We start from the raw sequence: 12217 nt of genomic DNA on the forward strand, positions 1-12217 counted from the left end.
TACACTTCACAAATATCTTGAAAGTCATCCATGGAAAAGAAGCTAATGACAGGCTGACAAAAAAACAGTTATAATAATAATAAAAAAAAAAAGAGTTCACTTAAAATATTTCATAAACTAATAAATAAAACCAAAACAGTTCCTAAGAAAATGTCTTTAATTTTTTCATTTTATGGAAATACATCTTTTGTTTTTATTTCCTTGATACAAAAATGTTAAATATCAAACATTTTCTTAAATCTACCAATGCAGATCCTTTTTTAAACAAATAAAGGGCTGGTGCAGTTAGCAGGTTTGTCACAGGTACCAAAAAATATTTTTACAAAAACCCCACAAGCTGGGGAAGAAGGAGGGAAGAAACATTAATTCCATATATTGAGGAAATCAATGTTTGATAAACTTGGAAGTTTCAGGTTTTTGAAAGGGTAAGGTATCTGGTAAAGCTGGTATTAAGATGAGTACTACTGAACAGGGGGTACAGAATGGAAAACAAAACAAAATTTCCAGATAAAGTAACTGGTAGAAAGCAGTATGTGAAACTGCAGTTCTACCTGTTTTAGGAAAACCAATAGCATACTGATATTGCCTTAAGAATAGCCAATGATGAGGACATTTGTGGTAACAAATCACCTCAAGCACAGGAAACAACCTAGCACAAAATCATAGAGTGCCAGTACTTTTTGTACATTTTATAGCTAACATGCCAAAGTAGGTGACCAAAATACATTTAGTCTTGCTTCTTAAACCTAACATTTACGACAGCAAGGATTTCACGTGATCAACGAGTCGTATACTAGTTAATATACACACAGGTAAAACTGACAGTGATTGTTCAGTAAACAGTTTAAAATAATTAAACTGATTTTCAGGACACATACTGCTTTGTTAACACCACTTTATTTAAATAAAGTATGGCTTCCAAGAGGTGTATTCTTGCAACTGCTTTCAATCAATTCCACTTGTTAAGGCAGTCGTTTCCTACCACGTTTCAGGGACTTCAAAAATTCCAGTGGAACTAGTTGTGAGGCTTCCTAAAAGACAGAGTTGCAGAATAATATATTAAAGACTTCAATATACAAACACTGAGAGCAATAAAAATCAAACCAAGAGTATTTTTTTTCCTTCAGAGTGTACATTTTCTGCTCTTGAGCAAGGCTCTAAATACCTTACTGGCAAGTCAATATTTACAAAGGGCAACCAAGAGACTCTACAAGTAGATACTTTAAAAAAAAGTTAATGGCAAGTTTCTTACCCAAATGGTAAATACTGTATTTTGCAATTAATGAATTTTTAATCCAAGTAATTTTGGTTTTGCAATAACTGGGATAACAAAGTTAAACAATACTCTTTCCCCAAGTCTACTTGCAGCCATTCTTGTTTAAGGAATACAGTGAAGAATATCTCCAGTCCACATTAACTGGAGAAGAAAGATGAACAGGGATAATATATATTTCCATAATTCCAAATACATAGCACAAATTTTAATACCTGGAACTACAGTAGACAGTCTTGTCCTTTTACACATGCTTGTATGGCCCAATTGCCCTACTGAATTACAAAAACAGAGTGATTTCCAAGCACAGCTTTTGAATTGGCTGAGAAAGATTTTACTCTCCCGAATCAGAAGAAATGATGCTTGGTATACAATATCACTTTCTGGATAAAAATGACTAGAGTAGATATTGAAATAAAGTTTTAACTCTTAATATCTGAATATACTTCAATACAGTCAGTGCTCCACATGACCAATAATTAAGATATGATTTTTTTACTAGTCTAATTTCTGCAAGAAATTACAGAGTTTGAAACAGAATCAACAATAGATATTATCAATGAAAAGAAAATCTTTTGATGTTTAAATTCATGTGACCTAAGGTTATTTAATTACTTTGTTTTTGTACAGGCTGCAGTAACTTACACAAGGCATCAAAAATATCAGGTGAACCAGTCATCTGACTGTCACCTGCCTTTGTTCAGTCAGACATACAGTACAAAGTACTTTTGCTAAAAAAAATTAAAAAGATTATATAGGTATTAAACTCTGCAATATCAACCCTACGTGAAAATTCTTCAACCAAATAAAGAACACTAAAGGATATGATTACAAACACCACACAGAACACTGCATATACTAATATATACATCAGTTTTAGAAGAAAGAAAAAGGTTATTTGGGTTTATCATCTCTATTAGAAACACTATTTATCGTTCAAGCATTACACTGCGAGTCCTATATCAGATTAATGAAAAAAGAAAATTTATAAAATGGAAGAAAGAAAAAAAAAAATCGTATCACCTGGCAAATTCACAAGTTCACACTTTTACAAGAAAAACAATACTATTACTTTTCAAAATCTCCATCTCCTGAAAGTGAGCTCCTCTAGCAGCCCATGAAATGTGAATGATTTGCTCACAGTCCAGCAAGCCCTTCAAATAAGCAAAGGCATACTCAGAGCATGAGGCAGACTGCAAGAAATGTTAAGAATGACTATGACCACCTGTCCAAAATGTCTGGAAGACATTTTAAACACACTCACTCTTCATCAGCATCTTGCCAAGTGTTACCAGAAAAAAAACCACAAAGCCAAGTGATTCATAAATGCAAAGCACCCAGAAAGCTAACGGGCCTTTGTAAGCAGATCAGCACCAGTCTGGCAGCTTACTCCTTCATGGAGTTGTCTCAGAGTGAACACATTCTCAGGAAACGTTCCAGAGAGGAAAGGGTTTCAGTATAGTTGCAGCATGGTTATTTATACTAGGGGATATAAAACAGCAACTGGGTCAAACTGTACTCAACCTGAAACAGCCTGTTGCAAGAGGTGTGCCAAAGAAGTCGTGAGGGGCAGGCAGGTAGACTGTCAAGTTTTGGCTTAATTGTAGAGGCAAATAATATTCTGAACAGACTAAGAAGTTTTCTCAGCATACAGAAATACCCTGTCTCACAAATAACTATAAACAAGGGAAGTTAGTGTGATACTATCAGGGTATATAAAGTCCGAATTAAAAGGGCACATATATTAGCTTTCAGAACAGCAGGCAGGTTTATTAAAACTGGACTTATTTGCAAGCAACAGAGGTAGTCCAATGACACACATTTGGCGGGGCAAACTATGTTCATTCAAATACGCAGTAACTCTATCCAATCAAGCTTAAAGGAAAATGTCCACGTTAAGTTAAACTTACATTTTGTGATGAAGTATTGGATTAACAGGGAAGTCTATTCTAGAATCCTACTTCTAGAATTCCTTCAATTTTGATTATGATATGCAAGACATATTGGGTAACCGTAAGTAGAAGGTCACATAAAAAGAAAAAATATTAAGAATATCTAAAAATATTCAAAGAGCTTTATTTCAAGAAAGTAAGCAAGCAAGTAAGAAATCAACTACATCCTGCTTCCTTTGGCCAGTCTCCAGTGGGGCTGCAATAAGTTAAGACTTTCAAGAAGATAACTTCAATTCTTCTCAGGCCTAGAGTAGTTCCAAACAGAAGAGACAAACATGCACATGAACATTGCTCTTACCTGCTGGAACTTGTCCTGTCTTGATCTTTTTGAATTTTTTGGCTCTCTTCTTACCATCTGGGAGGGACTCTGCACAGGAGTCTGTCTGATCATTTTCTGGATCTTGTCCTTCTCCCTCTTCCATATCATCAGAACTAGTTTCTTCCTGAATAGGACTCATGCTTCTTTTTCCCACTGTACTTGTACCTGTAAAACTGAAATGTAGAAGAAATACGATTATGAACAAGTCAAGAATAGCTATTACATAGGTACTAGTTGTTGTACATCTATTAAATGCTTATGAAGGTAATAGATTAAACTGTATTAAGTGGTGTACCATGAAATTACATTATCTGGAAGATCTGATTTAACTATAAAATTCCGTAAATTGGCTATCTAATCCCGTCTTACGTAGATGAAGCTATTCATTCTTTGTACTACAGATGTCTCAGGCTTAGCTGCTACTCTGATGAGATCACTCAACTCAAATGTAATTAAAGCTGTTCTCTCTTCCCTGCTTAGTATTATTTTTTATTCTTTTAGTTATGAAAGCTTTTGTAAAGCATTTTCAATAGACACTGAGTTATACACAACTGTTAAGCTTCCAACACACATCTTGCTGATGAATGATTCTAGATTATAACTTCATCCTCTCCCCTGGAACTATATGCAGTTTTAAAAGCACGTCTATTATATATAGGTAGAGAAACCCATCAAGTTCCATATAACAAACTTTAAATCGGGCATTAAAGTTAAGAGTCCTGCCATCCAACAGGCTGGTAAAATAAACAGCATGAAAAATTGCACAATCATTTCACAGGTAGTGTTTGAATGAGTAATACAGTATGAAGATTAACTCTGAGCTCCATTTCATTCAGCACACACTGAAAAAACACTGAACAAATTTTTTGTTTGACTGTAGTGCTATTGTCATGTTTCCTTGAAAGACAAATGACAATATTAAAATCAAATTAGCACGAGTATAAGAAAGAATACAGCAGCAAAGGGGCTAATTAAAAAACTTATTGCAAACTCCTAGATGTGAATATCAGCTACTTAAATGTTTATTTTAATGCACTTCTAGAACAACCAATTAAACTTAGAAAACCTTTAGGTTTTCCATTAAGAACTACACAAAATTGCTGTATGCATCTAAGTCATGTTCTGTTCTTTTATTTAAATAAAAATGAATACCCAGTTATAGCGCAAAGCTTTACAAGCTGCTTTATTTTTTCTTTCTAATCAATAATAGTAGGGAATTCTGGTGTTTCAAGAAGATTTTAGCTAAAGGACTGTTAAATCTGACTGTGTAGTTTTGGCTTTGAAATGGAATTTTTTCAGCTGAACATTTTGCAATTTAAAACAGAGTCTTTCTGGGATGTCCAAAGGCAATAAACAAACATGAAACATATGATTATGCCTCTTGCTCTTATTTCAACTTTAGAAGCACAAACACCATTTACTTTGATGAATAGCTGGCTTTTCCTCCAAACATTCACACACAGAAGGCCTTCTTGCATGATTTCTTACAAATCATCATTTCAAATCACACCACAACTACCATCAGTAATAAGATGCAAGCCAAAAAGCTTGAGAGAACGGTTTACCCTACATACACACTTTAATACTGTAAAATAGGCAAAAACTAGGTTTGGAAAGAAAAAAAGTCTAGTAAAGAAAGAGCACTTGGAAAATTAAAAACTAATATTTAACAAACATATTGAACACGTTTATAAAAAATATATTAAATACTAAAACCAATATTTAACAAACATGCAAATAATTTTTAGGGATTTTTTTAAGAATTCTACTTTTAAGAAAGATATTCTGAAGAATATGTAAGAAAGAAAAGCTCAGGAGCCATAAATTATGATTTCAGGATTTCTGAGACATAATATAAGCATCTGGCTCTTAGTGGGGAACCTGCACCTGCTGTAGGGAGAAGCTCCTTTTTTGAAAGGACTTACGACTGAATTTAAACGTTTTCTACTTAGACTCTTGAGAAATTACTGCAAAAAAAGAGAAACAAGTTGTTGAACTGAAGGTGTGCATTTAGCTGTGTACCGAAGTACAAAATAAAAATTAATTTTAGGCCTTATTTTCTTCCTGTAGATACCTTAAGGAAGAAAACCACACCAAAAAAAAAACCCAGCAGCTCAAAATCAAAAATATATTGATATTTTATAATTAAGGACTGTTGACTTCTTGTTTTCTCCCAAAATATTATTTTACATTTATTCATTCATTGTATGGATTCTAGATGGCTAGCGGTTGATACTAGTTATACCAGCTATTTTGGAATATGCCCATGTTTCTCTCTCAATTTCCTCACTGAGAAACAATAAGTGAAAGAACTGAACAAACTAATATCTATCAATAACTGTCCAATTCAGATACATTTGTTCAGGATCCTCAGCTGTTTGAATAGCTGACCCATTTAGAGACAGAAGTTTCAAAACACACATGTAAAAGAGTATGCCTGGACAAAATAAAGTTAATAGCCAAGTTTTGGTGATGTTGGGGTTTGGTTTTTTTTGGGGGTGGGGGATTTGCGTTTGTTTTATGTTGTTTGGTTTTGTTTAGGTTTTAGGGTGGTGGTGGGGAACAGGATGCGATGGTGATGATGGGGACAACAGGTACAACGGGTGGGACACCAGAACAGCCCATCAGAAGAAAAGCCTATCATACATTAGCCAGTTAGCAAATCTACTTAGTGAACATAATACAGCTCTCACATCAGTCAGTGCTGGTTGCAGGTGGGGTTCCAAGCCTCTTGACTTATTTTAATGTTAGCACACAGGCAAACCTGATGAGGATGAATGCCACTAGAGGAAAGTGGTAGAAACAAACAAACAAAGAATCTATATTTTATTCTTGATTTCTATTACTATCAAATACCGTTGTAATCAACAAAGAATACAGTATTTTTCTTAAATTCCAGCAGTATGACTAGCAGCATTAGTATTAAACACAATCTGACGAATCAACAGGACGTGGAGGACTTGATATATCACTGTACTGCCAAAAAGAGCTCAGGCTTCAGCTGATTAAACTGCCCATGCACTTTGTAACATCATTACAGCTACCAAATAGCAGCAATCCGAATAGTATGGTAATTATTGTGAAAGAATCAGCAACAGGAGGGGGGACGGAACAATTGTGTTGATGCAACATTAAACATTTTCTGGTTTTGAAAAGTATGTCTTCCTTTCAAACGGACCACCTACTTTCATCACAAGAGAGAATCTTGAACTGGCCTGGATATATACAGACCTTTAACTCCAAGTAAATATAATTTAAATGAAAACATAAACCCTGTCTTCTCTTGCCACTTTGAACAACATGTGGGGGGAGGAGTTACTGACCTATCATAAAAATCAGCTATTTCGGCTTAAGAGCTAGTGCAATCACTTGAAATAACAATAGAACACTGTAATAATTTGCTTGCAATATTTATTGTGCATATCTTTGATGACATAGCTTTTCCCAATTCTTATACTTTGTTTAAAAATAAACCACTATGAACAACCATTTCTGTAAAAAAAAACCCAAAAGAATCATTAGCAGAAATACACGAACATTTCAAAAATGAGATAAACTATATTCTCTCTGGAAAATAAAGGCATTCAAGGAAGCAGTGCTACAACAGCACCCTTACTTGACAGAAGAACATTCGTAAGGCAAAATGACGTATCACTTTCCTGTACTTCTTACTAGAATATGTCTTTTGCCACTGGCCTTATTCTGTTTTACTCATTCCTAGATCATGATCAGGAAAGTGAGAATAACTAAGTATAAGCTGAACAAGATACTTAGTTTTACATAGAACATACCTTACTTGATTTTTCATGCTATGGTGTAACACCATTTTGTTAAGGAAAAGATCTTAAATCCATGCATTTAAGAGTCAAGGCAGAGCTAGCAGGCAGTTATTTGCTAAGCACTACATGGCATGGCAATACACAAGAGGCTACATTTAGTTTTGAAAGTGTGCTCCGAATAGTAAACTGCTTTAGAAAAGGGAATTTTATTAGGATCGTAGAATTGTTTAGATTGGAAAAGACCTTTAAGATCATTCAGTCCAAGCATTAACCCAGCATTGCCAAGTCCACCACTGTCCCTGAGTGCCAACATCGCATTTGACATCCTTCCCTGAGCAGCCTCTTCCAGCGCTTGACAATCCTTTTGAGCAAGAAATTTTTATGAATATCTAATCTAAACCTCCCCTGGTGCAACCTGAGGCCAGTTCCTCTTGTTCTATCACTTGTTACTTGAGGCCAACCTCCACCTTGCTACAACCTCCTCTCCATTGTGAGCTCAGCCTCCTTTCCTCCAGGCTAAACCCCCTGGTTCCCTTACCCGGTCCTCACTACACTTGTGGTCCAGACCCTTCACCAGCTCTGCTGTCCTTTCTCTGGACCTGCTCCAGCACCTCAGTGTAGTGAGGGGCCCCAAACTGAACACAGGATTTGAGATGCGGCCTCACCGGTGCCCAGTACACAGGGGGATGATCACTGCCCTGGCCCTGCTGGCCACACTGCTGCTGATACAGACCAGGATGCCATTGGCCTTCTTGGCTGCCTGGGCAAAAGCTGCTCATGTTCAGCTCCATCGATCAGCACCCCAAGGTCCTTTTCCTCAAAGAGCTTTCCAGCTGCTCCTCCCCAAGCCCGTAGCGTTGCATGGAGTTTTTGTGGCTCAAGTGCAGGTCCCAGCACTGAGCTGGGTTGAATCTCAGGTACAACTGGCCTCAGACCATCGACCTAGCTGGTCCAGACCCCTCTGCAGAGCCTTCTCTACCCTCAAGCAGACCAACACTCTGACCCAGCTTGGTGTCACCTGCAACATTATTATGGGTGCACTTGATTCCCTTATCCAAATCATTGATAAAGACATTAAATAGAACTCGCTCCAGTACTAAGCCCTGGGGAACATCACTTGTGAACAGCCACACCAACTGGACTTAACTCCATTCACCACCACTCTTTGGGTTTGGCTGTCCATCCAGTTTTTAATCGACTAAACAGCACTTCCATCCAGGCCATGAGCAGCCAGTTTCTCCAGGAGAATGCTGTGGGAAAAACAGTACATTGTGACTGCTATTAATACCATTATACTACATTTTCTGAAAAGTAGTTCCTCTCTAATATGGGACTGCAGTTTTCTTAGTAAGACAGGAATTAAAGAATTTGTTAGATACTCATTGATCTGTCAATTTAAGACAGAAGTTCCTTACCAGAAATACCCAACAACTTCATTACTGAATGAAAAAGTAGCCAGGATATACTGTCAGCATGGAGAGGAACAGCTATTCTGCAGCTGTGCTCCCTGGCAGAAACTGATGCAGCAAGCTTATTAAATAATAAATAAATAAAGGATGTAGTAACATGAAGCTATTATAAGACATCAGCTGCTAGACACATCACAGTATTGAATGCTCAACTATGTATGATTCAAATTAATCTGGACACACATATACATGCACACAAATGTATTTGCCCTGATTGCTTTGTAGAAAATATTTGTATTAATATTTATTACATTTTATATAAAAATGGCCACATATAAAAATTAAATATGTATTTTTGAGATGTCTTTGTCAGGAAACAAAAGGAAAATGTTCATCTTGAGTGAACAGAAAGACCACAAGCTCTGCAGTTCCACAATATACCTAACCAGATTACATTTAAGAGAAAACATCTACTAAAGTTTAGATGACAAGAGAACACAAACTAACTAGTGACAAATACAAATAAAATTAAGAAAAACATGTCAAAAGACCTGCATGAAAGGGAATCTGGGACGGATCCAAATTACTTTATTAATGAAAAAATGAAGGAATAAAAATTCATGTAACATCAATAACAAAAGAAGTTCTAGCCAAGAAAATAAAGGCTGCTATCCAACACTATCAAAATACTGTTCATCTAAACCCAAGGCTGCTTCTTGTGGAATTTTACAACACTAGAAAAAATTGAATAAAAACTTTCAAGGACATTAAGGGCTTTGGCATACAAATCATTATGATGTATCCTAATTTTAAGGAAAAAATTCACCAAAAATCGTATTCAGCCATTTCCCAAATTACACATTTGTGGTTGGCCTCAAACTTTGAGAGCTAACAACAAATCAGCTTTTCACATTTACTGTTTTCCAAAGTATATGTTACAAGAATAAGTTGTCTGTGGTTCAAACCATAAACTGCCACTCTTACCATCTGACTAGAATCTGAGGTACCCCAAAAACAATCTTCACTGAGAAAAGATACTTCCTCTAGTAGAAATTAATCTTAGGACTTGGTATTTCTTTGTAGTCTCAAGATGTAGTAAGCACTTTCAGATCATTTAATAGAGACTTAATTATAGACCTAAGCCTTAGCCATATGTAAACTACTGCCAGGACAATCTTCAGAGCTCCTCATCTCTTCACAGCATGCACTCCCAAGCTTTCTTAAGTACAATAGTTCAATTAAACTAACTTCATTTGATATGGATTTTTGTCACCAGGTCCTCCATATGGGTTTTCGGGATCAAACATGTCTCCAACACATTTAGAATTCCCACCACAATACAAGTTATGAACATTTGACAGCTAGCCAAAATACACACCTGCATTTAATTTTGCAGAGTAGGCAAATCATAAGCTCATGTAAGTGAGAAGAACAGAACAAGTTCAGTATATTTGTTACACAACAGATAACATTTAAAGGAAAATATAGTAAGAGCTAGAACTTATCAAGGCATTCCCAAGAAAGGAACAGCAGAAAGACCTCAGTGTTGGTATTATGACCATCTCATTTGGTCCGTATCAGGAAAAAACAAAACCAAACACCAACCAACAAAAAGCCCCAAATTACCACCTTTCAGAAATGTAACTTATGCACTTCACTGAAATTCATTTTTATATAGGAAAAAAAAGGGGGTGGTGAGGAAAAGAGAGGAATGGTAATAACTTCATAGGTTAATTATACAATTATATTAACAGTAATATACAACCCTTCCCGTTCACAGCTACACAGATGACTATGAAGCCTCCTGTTACCATCATATCTCAAACCATTCATTAGTCTGAGAGAGTTAAAAATGGAACCACACACAGCAACATACTGGACCAGAATCAAAACAGGCATCTCCTGACTTAATTTTGCCTTTCAATAATGAACTAAAGCCCTTTTCAAGTTTTACTCCAAAAGCTCAAAACCATGCAAGTGTCATCATTTGCCTTCCTGTTTCTGAAGCATAAGGATGAGTTCATCAGGACTGCTCAAGACGGTAATTCATACCCTTCTCTATGGCAGTATTATCAACATGGAAAGTCATTCAAAAACCAAGAGAGCCTTTACAAGGGTGTAAGATGACAGCTCAGTTTCCACATGACACAGGACATTCAGAGGTGTTAAATAAATAGAGAAAATCATTCTTTTATTTTGGTTATAAGACATGGTACTGCTACATCAAGCTCAGAAGCTCTGGTCTGACCTGCCCTCAAGATCCCAATGTTTTAAAAATCTGTCTGATCACATTTGTGATAAAGTTCCCTCTGCTCCTTCAGCTACGATCTTGCAACAGCCAATGTAGCACTACTGATGGACAGCAAACAAATATGTACATAACAAAAATTAAAGTTTCCTACTGCTTAAGAACTACGTGAAAATTGCTAGACTTCTAATAAAAACACGATAAAAATACAAGAGTTGACAATGCATGAAAAGTCTCACCTGTTAACACAGTAGTATCGACTCTGGGAAACATAAGATGTGCTCTGAGTTTTTAACCGCTTTCTCTCCATCTCCTTCCAACTATCTTCTGTACATTTTCTTTTTGCCCGTTTATCTTCATGTTTTTTCTCAACGTATTCTGCGTATGTCTGGATCCTATAACTTTCGGCATACCTGCTGGTGTTTACAGCTATGGAGAAGAAAAGCGATATTATACACAAAACACTCTTAAATGACAGCAAGCCCTCTCCTGTAAGAACTTACTTTGAAAAACAGAAGGCAGTGAGCTATCTGTTCTGTTCATATAAACAACTCCCAGTTCCACTGTTAGTGATGTAGGAAATGCTATACTCTCCTAAATTCACACGGTACATTTCAATCAGATATTCAAAAATCTTCTTCTCCAAGTCAGACTTCATACAAAAAAGGGTTAAATCTACTTAAGACTTTTCTTTTAAATTAGAAACCATCAATTCTTCAGTTGTAACCTTCTTCCAGATTGCTTGTTGGCAAGAAGAGATTTCCTGGATTTTTTCCCTTTTAGTCTCACTACTTAACCCAGCAGGTTTATTTTGCAAGTCTGCCAGGAAAAGACGACATTTGCAAAGCCTTTGCCAAAACTGTTTGATTGCTGTGAAACATAAGCTTATTTGAGCTGCATTTTTGGTTGCACAAGGTATCTATGGAAGCAGCACTTAACTAATATCCAGCTGTTCCGTCCTTGTATCTTTCTAATGTTCGGTCTCCATTTAACTATAAGAAACTGCAAGTTCAAGACAGAAGAATTTCTGTCAGTGCAAAATGAGAGTAATTTCAAAAATTAAAAACTTTCACTGCCTTCACTCAGCAACAATTTACCAACATTCCTTCAAGTCCCAGCATCTTCACAGCTCTCAGGCTTTATTCTGGCCTGAAGCCATCACTGTACCGGATGAATCAGCAGATTAAACTGACTGTCACCTCATGTCCTCTGCTGTTTTCAGCCTAACTCACTGAAA

At 36.3% G+C, this 12217-nt stretch overlaps 1 protein-coding gene across 2 annotated transcripts in view; it reads right to left on the reverse strand.

Moving 5' to 3' along the window:
- Positions 1-878: 878 nt before the first annotated feature.
- Positions 879-12217, reverse strand: part of PARN (poly(A)-specific ribonuclease) — a 59639-nt gene continuing 48300 nt past the window's right edge. For both annotated transcript variants that reach the window (XM_061473235.1, XM_061473236.1), the window contains 3 exons: positions 11220-11409; positions 3524-3717; positions 879-1031 (listed from right to left, as the gene is read on the reverse strand). In XM_061473235.1, the coding sequence (XP_061329219.1) occupies positions 979-1031; positions 3524-3717; positions 11220-11409 (437 nt within the window). In that variant the 3' untranslated portion in view covers positions 879-978. The remainder of the gene's footprint in view (positions 1032-3523; positions 3718-11219; positions 11410-12217) is intronic.

The sequence above is a fragment of the Pezoporus flaviventris genome, unplaced genomic scaffold (assembly GCF_033815535.1).
Source record: "Pezoporus flaviventris isolate CSIRO_AGI_PZ_B2104156 unplaced genomic scaffold, CSIRO_AGI_Pfla_v1 ptg000078l, whole genome shotgun sequence".
NCBI lineage: Eukaryota > Metazoa > Chordata > Aves > Psittaciformes > Psittacidae > Pezoporus > Pezoporus flaviventris.